Source organism: Hyperoodon ampullatus (genome assembly GCF_949752795.1).
Source record: "Hyperoodon ampullatus genome assembly, chromosome: 6".
Lineage (NCBI taxonomy): Eukaryota > Metazoa > Chordata > Mammalia > Artiodactyla > Ziphiidae > Hyperoodon > Hyperoodon ampullatus.
In genome coordinates this window covers 75,339,353-75,354,288 of record NC_136919.1, presented here as the reverse complement: position 1 = coordinate 75,354,288, position 14,936 = coordinate 75,339,353, and the positions used below count along the sequence as shown (strand labels likewise).

Below are 14,936 nucleotides of genomic sequence, written 5' to 3'. Positions count from 1 at the left end.
CTATATTTCTATTTTTGTGCCAGTAGCACACTGTCTTGATTACTGTAGCTTTGTAGTATAGTCTGAAGTCAGGGAGCCTGATTCCTCCAGCTCTGTCTTTCTTTCTCAAGATTGCTTTGGCTATTCGGGGTCTTTTGTGTTTCCATACAAATCATAAACTTTTTTGTTCTAGTTCTGTGAAATATGCCATTGGTAATTTGATAGGGATTACATTGAATCTGTAGATTGCTTTGGGCAGTGTAGTCATTTTCACAACGTTGATTCTTCCAATCCAAGAACATGGTATATCTCTCCATCTGTTTGTATCTGATTTCCTTCATCAGTGTCTTATAGTTTTCTGCACGGGTCTTTTCCCTACTTAGGTAGGTTTATTCTGTTCATTGCAGTGATAAATGGGAGTGGTTCCTTAATTTCTCTTTCTGATTTTTTGTTGTTAGTGTATAGGAATGCAAGAGATTTCTGTGCATTAATTTTTTATCCTGCTACTTTGCCAGATTCATTGATTAGCTCTAGTAGTTTTCTGGTGGCATCTTCAGGATTTTCTAAGTATAGAATCATGTTGTCTGCAAACAGTGACAGTTTTACTTCTTCTTTTCCGATTTGGATTCCTTTTATTTCTTTTTCTTCTCTGATTGCCATGGCTAAAACTTACAAAACTATCTTGAATAATAGTGGTGAGAATGGCCACCCTTGTCTTGTTCCTGATCTTAGAGGAAATGCTTTCAGTTTTTCACCATTGAGAGTGATGTTGTGCCATATTGTTTGTTTCTGCTGTCTCTTTCCATTTTCCTCTAGAGTAAAGAAAAGATTGAAAAACTAAAACTTCAAGCTGAATCCTTCTGCCAACGTTTGGGGAAATACCGGATGCCCTTTGCCTGGGCTCCCATAAGCTTAGCAAGTTTCTTCAATGTCTCTACCCTCGACAGGGAGGTAACTGATGTGGAGTCCACGGTTGGTAAGCTTTTCAACTGTGGTGTGAAGGGAAGGGCTCCCCAATGTACCAACTCTGAGGTCAGCTGCTGATTGTTGGGGGGTTGGGGGTGCAGTAAGGTGGGGGGAGTGGGCAGGAAGAAGGAGGTGAATAGGATGAAACATGATTAAGACTGGAATACAAATGCTTGATTGGACAGCGATCCCCAAGACAATTACAATGAACTTTGTGAAGTTTAAATATAGTAAGGTTTTTGGTTGGAATTTTCTGTACAGTTTGACACTTTAAAGAGTTAATTTTCAGTGGCCATCTCTTCTTAAAAGTAAAATTCTTGAAAATAACAAGAAAATATAATAATATAGTTTGTAGTGTGTTAAACAAAGGCACCATGGTTGGCTCCTAAATATAAGAAAAGCAAGAGCTTCAAAGTGAAAAACTCTGGTTTCTATCAAAATTTCCAGTTCCTTAAAGTTTATTTTGCCAAGGGCAAATGAAAAAAGTGGATGCCAAAAGAATATTTAGTTACTGTTCTGATTTATTTAGCATATTTCTCTTTTTCATTACCTAACCCTTGATCTGAATTATTAATTTCCTCAACAGTTTGGGTATGGAACTATCCAAGAGGGTTACAGAGTTTGCAAGTATATCACCCCTCACCTGTGGCAGAATTTCTGTTTTTTAAAATGTCTTTGTATCCAGCAAATATTTATGTCTCCAGTCACATTTCTTGGGAAGTTTCTCATGCATTCCTAAGCTCTGCCACTTCTGAAATGTTGCCTTTACCAGAGGAATGGAGGAAAAGGTATTTTGTTATTGCTGCTGCTATCCTGGAGTTATTGATGCATAATTACCAGTCAGAACTCCCGGGTTATTGCTGATTTATCAAAAACAGATCTCAGGGCTTCCCTGGTGGCACAGTGGTTGAGAGTCCGCCTGCCGATGCAGGGGACACGGGTTCGTGCCCCGGTCCGGGGAGATCCCACGTGCCGTGGAGCGGCTGGGCCCGTGAGCCATGGCCACTGAGCCTGCGCGTCTGGAGCCTGTGCTCCGCAACGGGAGAGGCCGCAACAGTGAGAGGCCCGCATACCGCAAAAAAAAATAAAAATAAACATAAAAATAAAAATCTCATTTTAGTGCATCCCAACATTCACACCACAATATGTGTGTGTGGTTTTTTTTAATGCTAATTTCTATGTAGACCCAGGTAGCCTTATTTGAAAGAGTTCTGCATAGAGCTTAAAGGACACATAAACTACGTAGTTAAGGCATAGAGCTTGCTGAGTCCTCAGTCATCTCTGGGTCAAGGAGAAATTAACCTGACTACAGAGGCTGATTTTTAAGAAGCAACCAAAAGATGTAGTGTATTATACTGAGGCAGCATGGCAAGTTTAGGTGGCTCAGTGGTAGCAGGAAGCTCCAGTTCAGCATTATGACAAGAATTAAGGGTAAGAGAATGTTCAAAGACAGGATTGAAATATTACAGTTGTATGCAATTTGACCATTCACTACAGAACCCCTGAGTTTTGCAGTATTAAAGTAACAAAATCCTCACCTAAATCTCAAAAGGGGTAAGAAATAACTAAGCAGAGTATCACGGTTCAGGTTTGGGTGTGACTCAGTTCTAATTACCATTAGGCAGTTTGGCCAAGGCAGAAACTCAGTTCTGCTGCCTGGTCCACACAGCAAGAGCAGAAGAAAGCTCAGATCCAGGATGTACTCAGGCTGACCTGTACGTAGCATGTTTGGGCCACAATCCCAAATGCCTGCAGGGGCATTTGAGTACATGCCTCTTCCAGTGGAATGTAAATATAAAAATAAAACAAAACTAAACACTGTTGACTAAATAAAGCTTATTATTTAGCCAGACCCTGCTCTGGCTGCAGTTCTGGACTCCTGCTACCTTGATCGCCACGTGGGAGGGCACTGTGGTTGCTCATGGGCTCTCACTATGATCAGAGGAGGATTAGGGGCTCCAACAGGGGGGTCTAAGAACAGGGATCAGGGGAGGGAAATTGTCATGCAAAACAAGAATGGCCGTGTTCAGTGTTCTCCTTCAGTGAGCTTCAACATATCTTACATACGGTAAAGTTAATAACTGCTATATATTCAAACAGAAAGGCAAACTTTAGAATGACAATTGTTTTCCTTAAAGGGAAAGGCTCTGTGGGTGAGCGGAAAACTTTGTCCCAATCTCGAAGACTTTCTGAAAGAGCCTTCTCCTTGGATGAGAATGGGGTTGGATCCAACTTCAAGACCTTGACCATTAACAGCTTCTTCAAGCAGGTATCTCTTCATGTTACAGTGTGTCTGGCTTTGTCTCCTCACAATGGCATGAGTGCTGGAGCCCAGAGGGGGAGTATATGCAGTGACTAAGAGAACAAGTTAGTCAACCTCACCAAGCCTCGGTTTCATTATCTACAAAACAGGGATGATGGCACTTGCTTGATGTGGCTTTTGGGAGGGTTCGATGACATGAGACGTGTAAAGCTCTTCTCAGAGTGCCTGGAATATAACAAGTGCTAAATGAACGTTAGCCCTTTTAATTGAGAGAAGGACTGGTTCCCATTAATACAAACTATTCTATTTGAACTATCATGGTCAATTCATTTATTAGGCTATGAAAACAGTCTGGCTAAAATATCCATTTCCCCTTTGGCTTGGGGTTTCTTGGCCTAGATGTTGTCCATCTTACCCCTTTTCCACGTGCAGGCTTTCTAGAGCTGCCTACTTCCTCACAGAGTGTGACCGTTACGGATGGTGCTCTTTCTTAGCTCAGAAATCATTGAGACTACTTAAAGAATGAAGCATTTCCTAGCGTAATCAAATTCATAGAGACAGAAGGTGGAATGGCAGAAAGTAGAATGATGGTGGCTAGGGGCTGCAGGAAGTGGGGAATGGGGAGCTGTTTAATGGGTATAGAGTTTCAGTTTTGCAAACTGAAAGCATTCTGGAGATCGTTTGCTCAACCAAGTGAAGGTACTTAACACTACTGAACTGTATACCCAAAAATGGTTAAGATGGTAAATTTTACGTGATATGTATTTTACTACCAAAGAAAACAATTTGACTTATACTTGGTTTGACTCTGTTTTGGAAAATTTTCTGCAGCTCAAGCAGTTCTCATGGGGCATGTCAAGGGGTTATGTTAACAAACTGAAATGCAGAAGAGATACTAAGGGTTCTGTGTGCCATGCCTCAGGATAGAGATTGCAGGGGACTGAAAGGGTTTCTATTTGGGAAATACTCCTTCCGATTGTATTGCCTTGGGGAGCAAGGCCCTTGACTAAATAAGCCAAAGTTTTCTCATCTGTACTTAGGAATAGGACACAGCTATCTACCTACCTACCTTCCTTACTGGGCTGCTGTAAGGATCAGAGCTCACGCACACGTATCCCTCAGCAGCATGCCTGTCCCACATACGTACGTGGAGTGTAGTATGCGTGCTTAGCCTTCTTAGTCAAGACAAATGTGAAGAATATGAGGATAGGAAAAAGATGGAAAGCTGCTTTCTCCATCTTCAAATCTTTGAAGAAAACTTTTATTCTGTTTTGTTCCAGGGAGTAAACAAGTATCAGTGGGTTTAAGTTATAGGGGGAGGACCTTTTGGCCTGGATACTAATGGTCAAACAGCCTTCCTCAGGAATGCAGTAAAATCCCCATCTCCAGGAGGATGGAAGAGGCTGAGAGAGTCAGAGTGGCAGAGAAAGAATATTTGACAAGAGGTTGACTAAAAGATTTCAGAGTTGCCTTGTATCTATGAAAGGCACGTTCAATAATACTTAAAGATAAAAATCTTCTGAGAAATCTTTGGTCCCGACCCCAGGAGTGTATGGTGCATCTACACTAACCCTGACTTCTCTTTTGGCAGGAGGGAGATCGCCTTAGTGATGAAGACTTATTCAAGTTTTTAGCTGACTACAAAAGATCTTCATCCCTACAGAGAAGAGTCAAGTCAGTTCCAGGTGTGGATGGCTTGTCTTTATCCTCTTTGTTGTGCCAAAGCCATTTATGATTAGACACATTATTCATGTAATGCTGCAATTTTTTGTCAAGTGAAATATAGGATTTTGTATTAGGAGTTAAGGTCTGGTTTTTTTTGGCCAACCTGTTAATGTTTTCTATTTTTATTAAAGGACTGATTCTGTAAATAAACATCATGCTTTATATTTGATTGCTCACTCAGAAAATCAGATAATTGTTCGAAGAGAGGAGCCTCTTCATCATATTGTATGGAACTCTTAACATGAGAAAAAGTGAAAGTGAAATGCTTTGGTAGAAGGTGAGGGTGCACCCTCCTTATCCTCAGCTTAACAGCCCCTGAGGCACTTCTGCAGCCCCCTGGGGTACCAGGGAACCTAGTTTGAAAACCACCAATTTTTAGTGCTCGTAATGAGAGAAATTACTGAACTATATACTTATGGTGTGGTAGTTCTGGAAGGGACTTTAAAGATCCTCTAATGTGTTCTTACTCATTTTACAGTTTCTTGCTTTTTAAGTTCTAGAAACTAACTCTCAAAAATTGTCATGACATGCTTTTTCTCAAACTATGGGAAATTAACTGGGTATTCCAAAATGCTTATACTCACACAATTTACCCTCATTTCCATAAAAGAAATATAGTACAGCAGTCTTTCTTGACTCCCTCGTATATAACATCTTTACTAAGACAGTCCTATTTTCTTTCTTTAGGCTTGCTCAAACTGGAGATTTCTCTGGCTCCAGAGACAACCAGCTGCTGTCTGACTCCTGAAATGCTGCCAGTGAGACCCTTTCCTGAAAACCGGGGACGTCCACACAAAGAGATTTTGGAATTTCCAATCCGAGAAGTGTATGTCCCTCATACTGTGTACAGGTAAGAAACAAAGGCTCTTGGAAAATTATTGATCCAAAAACTTGAGCCTTGTTTGGGTAATGCTTTCATCATCCTTTGACCTATTTTCCTACTTCCTAAGTTTTGGGGAAAATGAAATATGATGTTTACAAAACTATAGATAATTACTTTTTAAGATCAATTTTAAAAGATGATTTATCTCATTTTTTTTCACAAGAAAATGTTACTTCAGTCATAACTGGAATGTAGAATTATAGTGGACATATTCCTTCTAGAAACAAAAAAATCCTCCTAGTCATTACCTTGGTTTTCCTATGGGCAGAAGGACATATTAGGGAAAGAGCAATGACTAAAAGTGTTCTGGTTGTCTAAAAGACAGGTTTTTAGCTCAAGACTGGCTCTGTCAATAGAATTTAGAGGAATGATAGAAATGTTCTATATGTGTGCTGCCCAGTAAAATAGACACTAGCCACATGTGGCCCTTCAGCCTTTGAAATGTGGCTAGTGCAGTGTAGGGACTGAAATTTTCATTTTATTTAACTTTAATTAATTTGAATGCAGATTCAAGTAGCTATATGTGGCTGGTGGCTACCATATTGGATAGCATGGAACTACACAGTAAAGGCCTAAAAGGTTAGGTTGCCTCAGTTTCTTGGAGGCCCTTTGCATGGGGGCTCAGAGGGAGCTTGTCAACATCCGTCTGCTGAAAGCATTGCTGATCATATACTTTTATTTTTTATTTTGAGAAGATTTTTTTTAATGCAGAGAAGAAAGTTATAATAAGCACCTTTTCTCCAGCATCTAGAAATGACATTTTGTTGTTATATGTGTGTGTGTGTGTGTATAAATAAATATATATATATATATATATATATATATATACACACACACACATATACACACAAACAATCATACTGGTTAAGTTGAAGTCTCCTTTATCCCCAGTCTCCAATTACAGACCCCTACCCTGCCTCTCACATCACATTGTCATGAACTTACATAGGTCCTTTCTGTTTTCCCTGGTTTTACACACACACACACACACACACAGAGTCATGTATTATGAATCTGTGAACACTGAATGGTATTATTTTTATATTCATTTAAAATGTACGTAAATGGCTTCATACTCTATGTGTTATACTGTACTACTGTACTTTTCATCCAACAGTATGATTTTTTTTCTTTTTTGTTTGAGTATTATTGTGGACTCATGAATTCTATTGATTCAGTGTGTTACACTCAGTAGCAGTCATTATTCTTTTTTAGTTACTCAGATTTTCACAAATGTAACCAATGGGAATTCCTTAATAGCCTGTATTTTAGAAATATTGATTTATATAGAGCTTTGCCATTCTTTTAAACTGCTATTTAGTGTTCCTTTCTGTGAAGAGGCCATATTTTATTTATCTATTTCCTATTTTTCTATTGATAGATATTTATATATTTTCAATGTTGGGCTTTTATAAACACTGTGCAGTGAGAATTTTTGTCTTTGTCTCTCTGTGCACATATGTGAAAGTTTCCCTAAGCAGTATGCCTAGAAATAAAATTATTGGGTCACAGTGATACATATTTTCAGTTTTAGTTATACCACCACTTCTTTCCAAAATTGTGTCAGTTTGCAGTCCTTCCAGCAGCGTAAGAGGGTTCTGATTCCCCCAGATCCTCACTCATACTTCCCATTGTGATGTTTGGGTATGTGGGACTGAAATGCAAAGAATTTCAGAACTCACCTAATCTAAGCACCTCTACCCCTCACGTTTTCAGATGTATAAAACTGAGACCCAGACAGGATAAGTGAGTGGTTTGTTGATGTCAAAAATGGCAGTGAGTGGGCTTCCCTGGTGGTGCAGTGGTTGAGAGTCCGCCTGCCAGTGCAGGGGACACGGGTTCGTGCCCCAGTCCGGGAGGATCCCGCATGCCGTGGAGCGGCTGGGCCCGTGAATCGTGGCCGCTGAGCCTGCGCGTCTGGAGCCTGTGCTCTGCAACGGGAGAGGCCACAACAGTGAGAGGCCCACGTACCGCAAAAAAAAAAAAAAATGGCAGTGAGTAAAACAACAAGGTTTTACTCTGTAGCACAGGGAACTATATTCAATAGCTTGTGATAAACTATAATGGAAAAGAATCATAGAAAAAGAATGTAGAATCTAAAAAATGGGAACTTATTTACAAAACAAAAGTAGAGTCACGGATGTAGAAAACAAACTTATGGTTACCAGAGGATCGGGGAAGGGATAAATCTGGAGATTGGGATTGACATATACACACTACTATATGTAAAATAGATAACTAATAAGAGCCTACTGTATAGCACAGGGAACTCTACTCAATACTCTGTAATGGCCTATATGGGAATAGACTCTAAAAAAAAGAGTGGATATATGTGTATATATAACTGATTCAGTTTGCTGTACATCTGAAACTAACACATTGTAAATCAACTATACTCCAATAAAAATTTAAAAAGAAAAAAGTATATAGATATATATACATGTATATATGTATAACTGAATCACTTTGCTGTATACCTGAAACTAACACAATATTGTAAATCAACTATACTTCAATTTTAAAAAATGGCAGTGAGAATTACAACCAACCATTCATACAGTTAGAAGTGTACCTCTTCCTTTCAGAATTGAAGTACACATGCATTTCCCCCAGTTAATCCTTTCTGAAGCAGTTCTTGGTTTTCTCTTCTCATTCCTAAATACAAAGTCAGCTAAGTCTCCCTCCTAGATAAGTAAGCATTCCTAGGATGCAGTAGTTTCCATTCTCCATCCCCTAGAGGGAGATGAAGACATGAAAATGTTTGCTTCTGGATGCTGTGTATCTTTTTAGAAACCCTATCCTATAATTGGAAAAAAGAATGCTCTTGGTATTGGAATAAACTTGCACCAAATGAGTTCTATAGTTATTCAACTTCCCCTAGCTTTTTTTTTTTTTTTTTGGTACACAGGCCTCTCACTGTTGTGGCCTCTCCCGTTGCGGAGCACAGGCTCCGGACGCGCAGGCTCAGCGGCCATGGCTCACGGGCCCAGCCACTCCGCGGCATGTGGGATCTTCCCGGACCGGGGCACGAACCCGTGTCCCCTGCATTGGCAGGCAGACTCTCAACCACTGCACCACCAGGGAAGCCCTCCCCTAGCTTTTAATCACCCATGGGAGGCATTTACAACTCTCTCTACTCCTTGCTGCAAACATTATCCCTTAATTACATCACAGCGGGACTCAATGCGTTAGTGCACCTACTGATTCAGAAATGTAGGAGTGCTGAGGAGGACAAGTTTGAACGGATTACTGTGGACCCAACTTGGCATCATGAGAAACAGACCCACAAGTGCAAAATGAATATTCTTTAGCTGTTCTGTACACTGTGGAAATGCCATGGCCACCCCATTAAAAATCAGGTCTCTTAGGAATGATAGAAGACAATACTTCCCTCCAGCTTTGGTCTTCTGTCTTCTCCTGGCTCCCAGGCCACCATATTTTATAGCTTGTTTAAGGGAGGAGAGTTGTGGTGAACTTGGTTCAGAATCTTACTATGTGAAAATGTCAAGGAATTGAGAGAACATTTTGTCTGAATTTCTCATGCTGTTGTTAAATTTTTAAGTGTTTTGTCTCCAGGCCTCATATGCTTTGTAGTGGTTTTGATTAGGCTGGTCTGGACAGTAACCCAGTCCTAGACTAATTCTCCCCTTTTCTCAACCACCACTCCCATTTCACAAAACGGAAATGGAACACTCAAGTCAGGTCCGAACCCCAGGTCAAATCGGGAAGTTGACTCAGTTTACCCTTGGTGACCTCATCTTCTCATTTTTGTCAAAACTTGTAACCTCTTGACTTTTCTGTCCCCTCCTCTCCAAATCAAAGTCTCCTTTTAAGCAAAGGTCTCTAAAACCTTTTTACATTATGGTACCAATAACAGGTGAGGTCTAAAGTCTTATGTCTCCCAAGAATATTATTTCAGTAGGGACAGCAGTTCCTGTTTCTTTTAGAAAAGTTTTCCTTTGACTGAGTTGAATTCTGGACATCATTCTAAGGGTTTGGCATGTAGGGTAACTTTTCATGTTGACCTTTCTATTTCCATGTCTCTAATTCTGGCTGTATCCCTTTAAGGAAATCAAATAAATGAAAATTAAGATGTACAGAGCAGATAAATTTAGGGATAATTCTTTGTTTGATAGCAGACTTACCTCATAAATTTGAAATATGGCTTGACATAATAAATTGATCTACCTGGAACTTGTGGAGAATATATCTATTGGGCCAAGCAAGGAATGCCTACAGTGACAAAGCCAGGATTCAGATTTCCAATTTGTGTATCTTTCACATAAACTTCAGAGCTCCCTTGAGTGGAGGGAACTATTACATGGACGAATGGCAGGTGTCGTCTGGCCTTGAGTGTCAGTTGTGGCCAGAGTCATGCTTTACAGGATTGTCATATGGGTGGGGCTTCAGTTTAATACCATATGAATAGCACTCAGGTTCTTTACCTCTCTTAAAGAGCAGCTGCCATGGAGCCTCAGATAAAATTGTCCTGGGATAGGCTGAGCTGCCTTCCTGCCCTCAGTCTCTCCATCCTCTGATCTCTTCAGGTGCCTCCTTTGACAGCCCTGCCCCTTCAGGTGCCCTCAGCTGGGGTCACTGTGTTGCCCACAGGTGTGGGCAATGGTGTGTTGCACCATTCATACTGTATTCTCTGTGGATGCTGCCTGATGCCTCTACCTTAATTCAACTCACTTTGAGGAGTAATCTAGATCGGTTATAAAAGAACTGGGCCTGGCTGAGGAAGCATCCCCATGAACCAATGGGAGTGTTGGTCACTCATAAGACAGACACTCACTTTGAGGGAAGAGATGAACTTCTAGAGCCAGAAGTACTCCTAGGAATGGCGAGCATCTCCCCAACCAGGGGCTTGGGCCTCTGCAGTGCTGTCGGCAGCCTCTATGTGTGAGAGGCATGGGGTCAGACAAGTACACCGAAGCAGACCCAGGCAAGAGCTATTTCAAAATCACAAGCAGAAGGACGGTCATTCCAAAAGCGGAGCAGAACAGCTGGAAAAATTAGGTCGATAAACAGGATTATCTGACTCTGAGTATGGCATTCTTTTCTCCATGCCCAGATTTTAAAAATACTGGTTGTTAGCCCAAGAACACGTTGGAACCAACTCCTGGCTGATTTTTCCATGTGGCCCAGCAGCTGGTAATGGAGACTCCAGCTGCCTTCTGGGGGGGGCAGAATGAAAACAATGCGGCCTGGGGCCAAGGCCCAGCGAGACCTTTAAGGGCGTTTTATCTTGTGGCAGTTACGGGAGTTTGCGTGGAGATCACAGGCGCTGAGGTTGTAATGAGCCTGTTAATAAGCTCCTTGCTGTCCCTGTAACTGGTGATTACATTAGAGAAATCCACATAAAGTGTGTTTTCATCTCTCATCCCAGCCCCCAAGAGCCTCTGAGGTCGTTTTATCCAATTATCAGACTCGCTGTGGACGACTGTGCTTGCTGTGAACAAGCATATCAGTTAGAACATGATTTCTTTGATGGATAATTAGCTGTTTTCAGGCTGCCTCCTATTTAGCTGAATGTTCTCAGACCAGAAGTCTGCATTCTGGTCTAACAGGGAGGTGCCTTTCATATCACAATGGCGTTTTGAGGAACGCTGCCAGGCTTGCATCCCACAGGGGCAAAAAGCACGGCATAGGATAAATGTGCAAGCTGGTGTTGAATGACTGTCTGGAAGTTATAATTTAGTGAATAGCGTTTCTAAGGAATAAACCAGAAAGAATTCTGGGTGACGTGTTGAGGAAGGAGTCAGGGCATGGGAAATGGAAGGTATCTTGAGAGGAACTTTCTTTTGTCCAATCTGAGCCCAGTTGTCTCTCCATCCAGAGTGGATCTGTTCAGTGTTGGGGGTGGGATGGGGGAGGGGAAGGAGGGTAGTGTGCCTCCGAGTTCATTGTAGAGCTTTGTAAAAATGCAAGTGTCCAGCCCTACCTGGAGACTCCCATTCAGGAGGCCTGGGGTAAGGTCTTAAGGGTACAACACGCTTCTTTGAGGATCAAAGCCTCTCCCTCCCTTCCATGGCCCCACTTAATAAGTTCCTCTACTAATTGGAGTCATCCAAAGTCCACAGTGACGCAAGCCACGGGAAACTCAGGGGAAAGAGCCTTGCGACTTAATCCCTCTGACCTGGGAAGCAATCCTATCGTATGCCAGGATACCAGGTGAAATGGATATGGTGAAGAGCAAGTATTCAATACTTGTCTATCAGGAATCTACAACACCCAGAAAACCTCTCCATGTGAGAATGATGAGGTTTTTTTTGTTTTGTTTGCGGTACGCGGGCCTCCCACTGCTGTGGCCTCCCGTTGTGGAGCACAGGCTCCGGATGCGCAGGCTCAGCGGCCATGGCTCACGGGCCCAGCCGCTCTGCGGCATGTGGGATCTTCCCGGACCGGGGCACGAACCCGTGTCCCCTGCATCGGCAGGCAGACTCTCAACCACTGCGCCACCGGGGAAGCCCAGGACGATGTTTTTTTTATGGCGTAATGCTCCTCCATGCTGTTAGTACTCCAGGGTTATTGCTAATTAATGGTTAGTAGTTTATGATGTGATTGACCCTGGTCTAAATCACCACAAAACAATGCCTTACTTAAATAACTATTCCAAATAATAACTCCCCATTCTTATTTGTTTCTTTGGTTGTTTGAATTTTATTTATTTTGGAATAGGTATCCTATTCTAATATTTCAATATTTTATAAGTACATAAATGCACAGTGAAAATTCTCTCTACCATGCCTGACCTCCAACTGTAGATTCCCCTCCTTGGAGACAGTCTTAAAATATATATATATTTACACACACACACACACACACACACATACACACATTTTATTTTCTTCATTTTATTCCACAAATATTGAGTGCCTGCAACATGCCAGGCCCTTTTCTAGACACTGGAGAATACTAGTGAACAAAACAGGTGAAAATCATGTATATTTCACAGCTCAATCCAATTTTTGACAATTGGAAACAGCCATTTTTTTATCAGTTTCTTGTTTATCCTTCCAGAAATAAACTATGTTTGTACAAACCAATACAACCCTGCACTTTTCCTTTCAGAGTGCAAGTATAGCATAATCCTCACACTGTTCTGCACTTTGATTTCTCATTGAACACTATATTATAGACAGCACTTCTATATGAATACAGAGTGGCCTCGTGCTTTTTTACACCTGCACTGAATCTCATTATATGGCTGTATCATACTTCATTTAACCCCAGACTAATGAGCATCTAAGATGTTGCCAATCTTTTAACATTACAAATGATGTTAAAATGAAGAATCTTATATAACCTTTCACACATGTACAAGCATATGGTGTAAATTCCTACTTTTCACCCTTTCAAGGAGTGTTTAAATAACTGTTGTAAGTATAAGACAGCCCTGAAGCTCAGTCCTTGATCTTCCTAGACTCAGTGAGCAGTTGTTTGTGGAACATGAAGCTTATTATAAACAAACACTTTATTTAGGAATAGCAGTGACAGCCCAGGCAAAATCTAATCATTTAAATTAGCCAAGTAACGCAGACAAAGGCAAAGTGAATTCCTGGTGCCAAAATTACCCAGATAATTAAGTTCCTGTACTTGACTTTGCTCTGGCAAGTTTGCCTCAATAATAAATCAGGAACACAATCCTCACTTTCCTCCAAAATTCAGTCATCCTTCCTCTTTTTAGAAGAATGAAAAAACTCAGGAGGGAACAAGTTACCTAAGATTTCTTAGCAGCAAGGGCAGGTTTTGCGAAGCTCCCCTTCCAGTACCACATTTAGCCACTTGAGGGCACAATTTGCTCAGTTTCTAGATTCAGAAGCAGCTAGGTACCTTTCCATTTCTAAGCAGATGGAGTCGTGATTTATTAAAGGCAAACATGCATTGTATTTTTTGGCCTTGAAGCGCAGGACCAAGAAAAACTGGGAAAGTATTCCAGTGTCCCAAGAGATCACTGTTGGCACTTTTTGCAAAGGATTTTCTTTTACCCTGTCAGCTTCTGCCTTCTTTCATCAGTTAAGTCAGGAACTTAGAAATCTGTCACTTTGTTGAAAGACGTGGTGGAGAGGAGGATGGAGAAATGTATCCTGTGGTCTAGAGAGACAGCAAAATCTTGTTTTGGGGGTGGATTGCTCACTATACATTTTTACACATTCACCAAACCTGCCTCAAATACAAAAGTAAAGGAATGTGGTTTGGCAGTAATGAAATAGTGTTAAGGAGGTTCTGTGTACATTAAGTACAAGTCACAACCCCTCACTGGTCTCTATTTTATACTCATTCCCTTTGAGTCCATCATGCTTTAGCGTTACTGCCTGTGAACAACTGTCCTAACCAAAAATCCTGCTCTGTCCACATATTGGGGGTGAATGTCATTTTTTTCCCCAGAGATCCTTTACGTAGATTTCAGCAGTAAGGTTCATGAAGCATCCTGTTTTTACATGGGGTGGGAATGTAAGGTTGGTGGGGGCAGAAGCAACAGAGAAATGGTGATGAAAATGTGGCAAATCTGGGCCTGCATTTGATCATGATGATGAATAGTTTGCCTAGATTAGAAGGAGCTTCCTCAAACTCAAAAAGCCTTCTTTCTTTGACTTCTCTACTTCTGTTAGTTTTTTATTTTTTATTTTTATTTTTTATTTTTTATTTATTTTTTTTTTTGCGGTAGGCGGGCCTCTCACTGTTGTGGCCTCTCCCCTTGCGGAGCACAGGCTCCAGATGCGCAGGCTCAGCGCCATGGCTCACGGGCCCAGCCGCTCTGCAGCACGTGGGATCTTCCCAGACCGGGGCACGAACCCTTGTCCCCTGCATCGGCAGGCGGACTCCCAACCACTGCGCCACCAGGGAAGCCCCTGTTAGTTTTTTAAATTGTTATTTTAAAATTAGTTCTTTGAAGTGGCTTTGTCTTCTGATGAGATATCCTTCAGGGAATTGTTCCCTCTTATTTCTTTTACCATTTAGGGGGAAAAAATCTTCTCTACTTTTCTTTTTGGCTGTACGCGGGCCTCTCACTGTTGCGGCCTCTCCCGTTGCGGAGCACGGGCTCCGGACGTGCAGGGTCAGCGGCCATGGCTCACGGGCCCAGCCGCTCCGGGGCATGTGGGATCCTCCTGGACC

The 14,936-nt window shown here is 41.6% G+C and overlaps 1 protein-coding gene across 3 annotated transcripts in view; it reads left to right on the top strand.

Moving 5' to 3' along the window:
• Window positions 1–14,936, top strand: part of DOCK8 (dedicator of cytokinesis 8) — a gene marked incomplete at its 5' end in the record, with an annotated part of 223,166 nt that overhangs the window by 105,760 nt on the left and 102,470 nt on the right. For all 3 annotated transcript variants that reach the window (XM_079707127.1, XM_079707126.1, XM_079707128.1), the window contains 4 exons: window positions 796–955; window positions 3,084–3,214; window positions 4,800–4,893; window positions 5,621–5,783. In XM_079707127.1, the coding sequence (XP_079563253.1) occupies window positions 796–955; window positions 3,084–3,214; window positions 4,800–4,893; window positions 5,621–5,783 (548 nt within the window). The remainder of the gene's footprint in view (window positions 1–795; window positions 956–3,083; window positions 3,215–4,799; window positions 4,894–5,620; window positions 5,784–14,936) is intronic.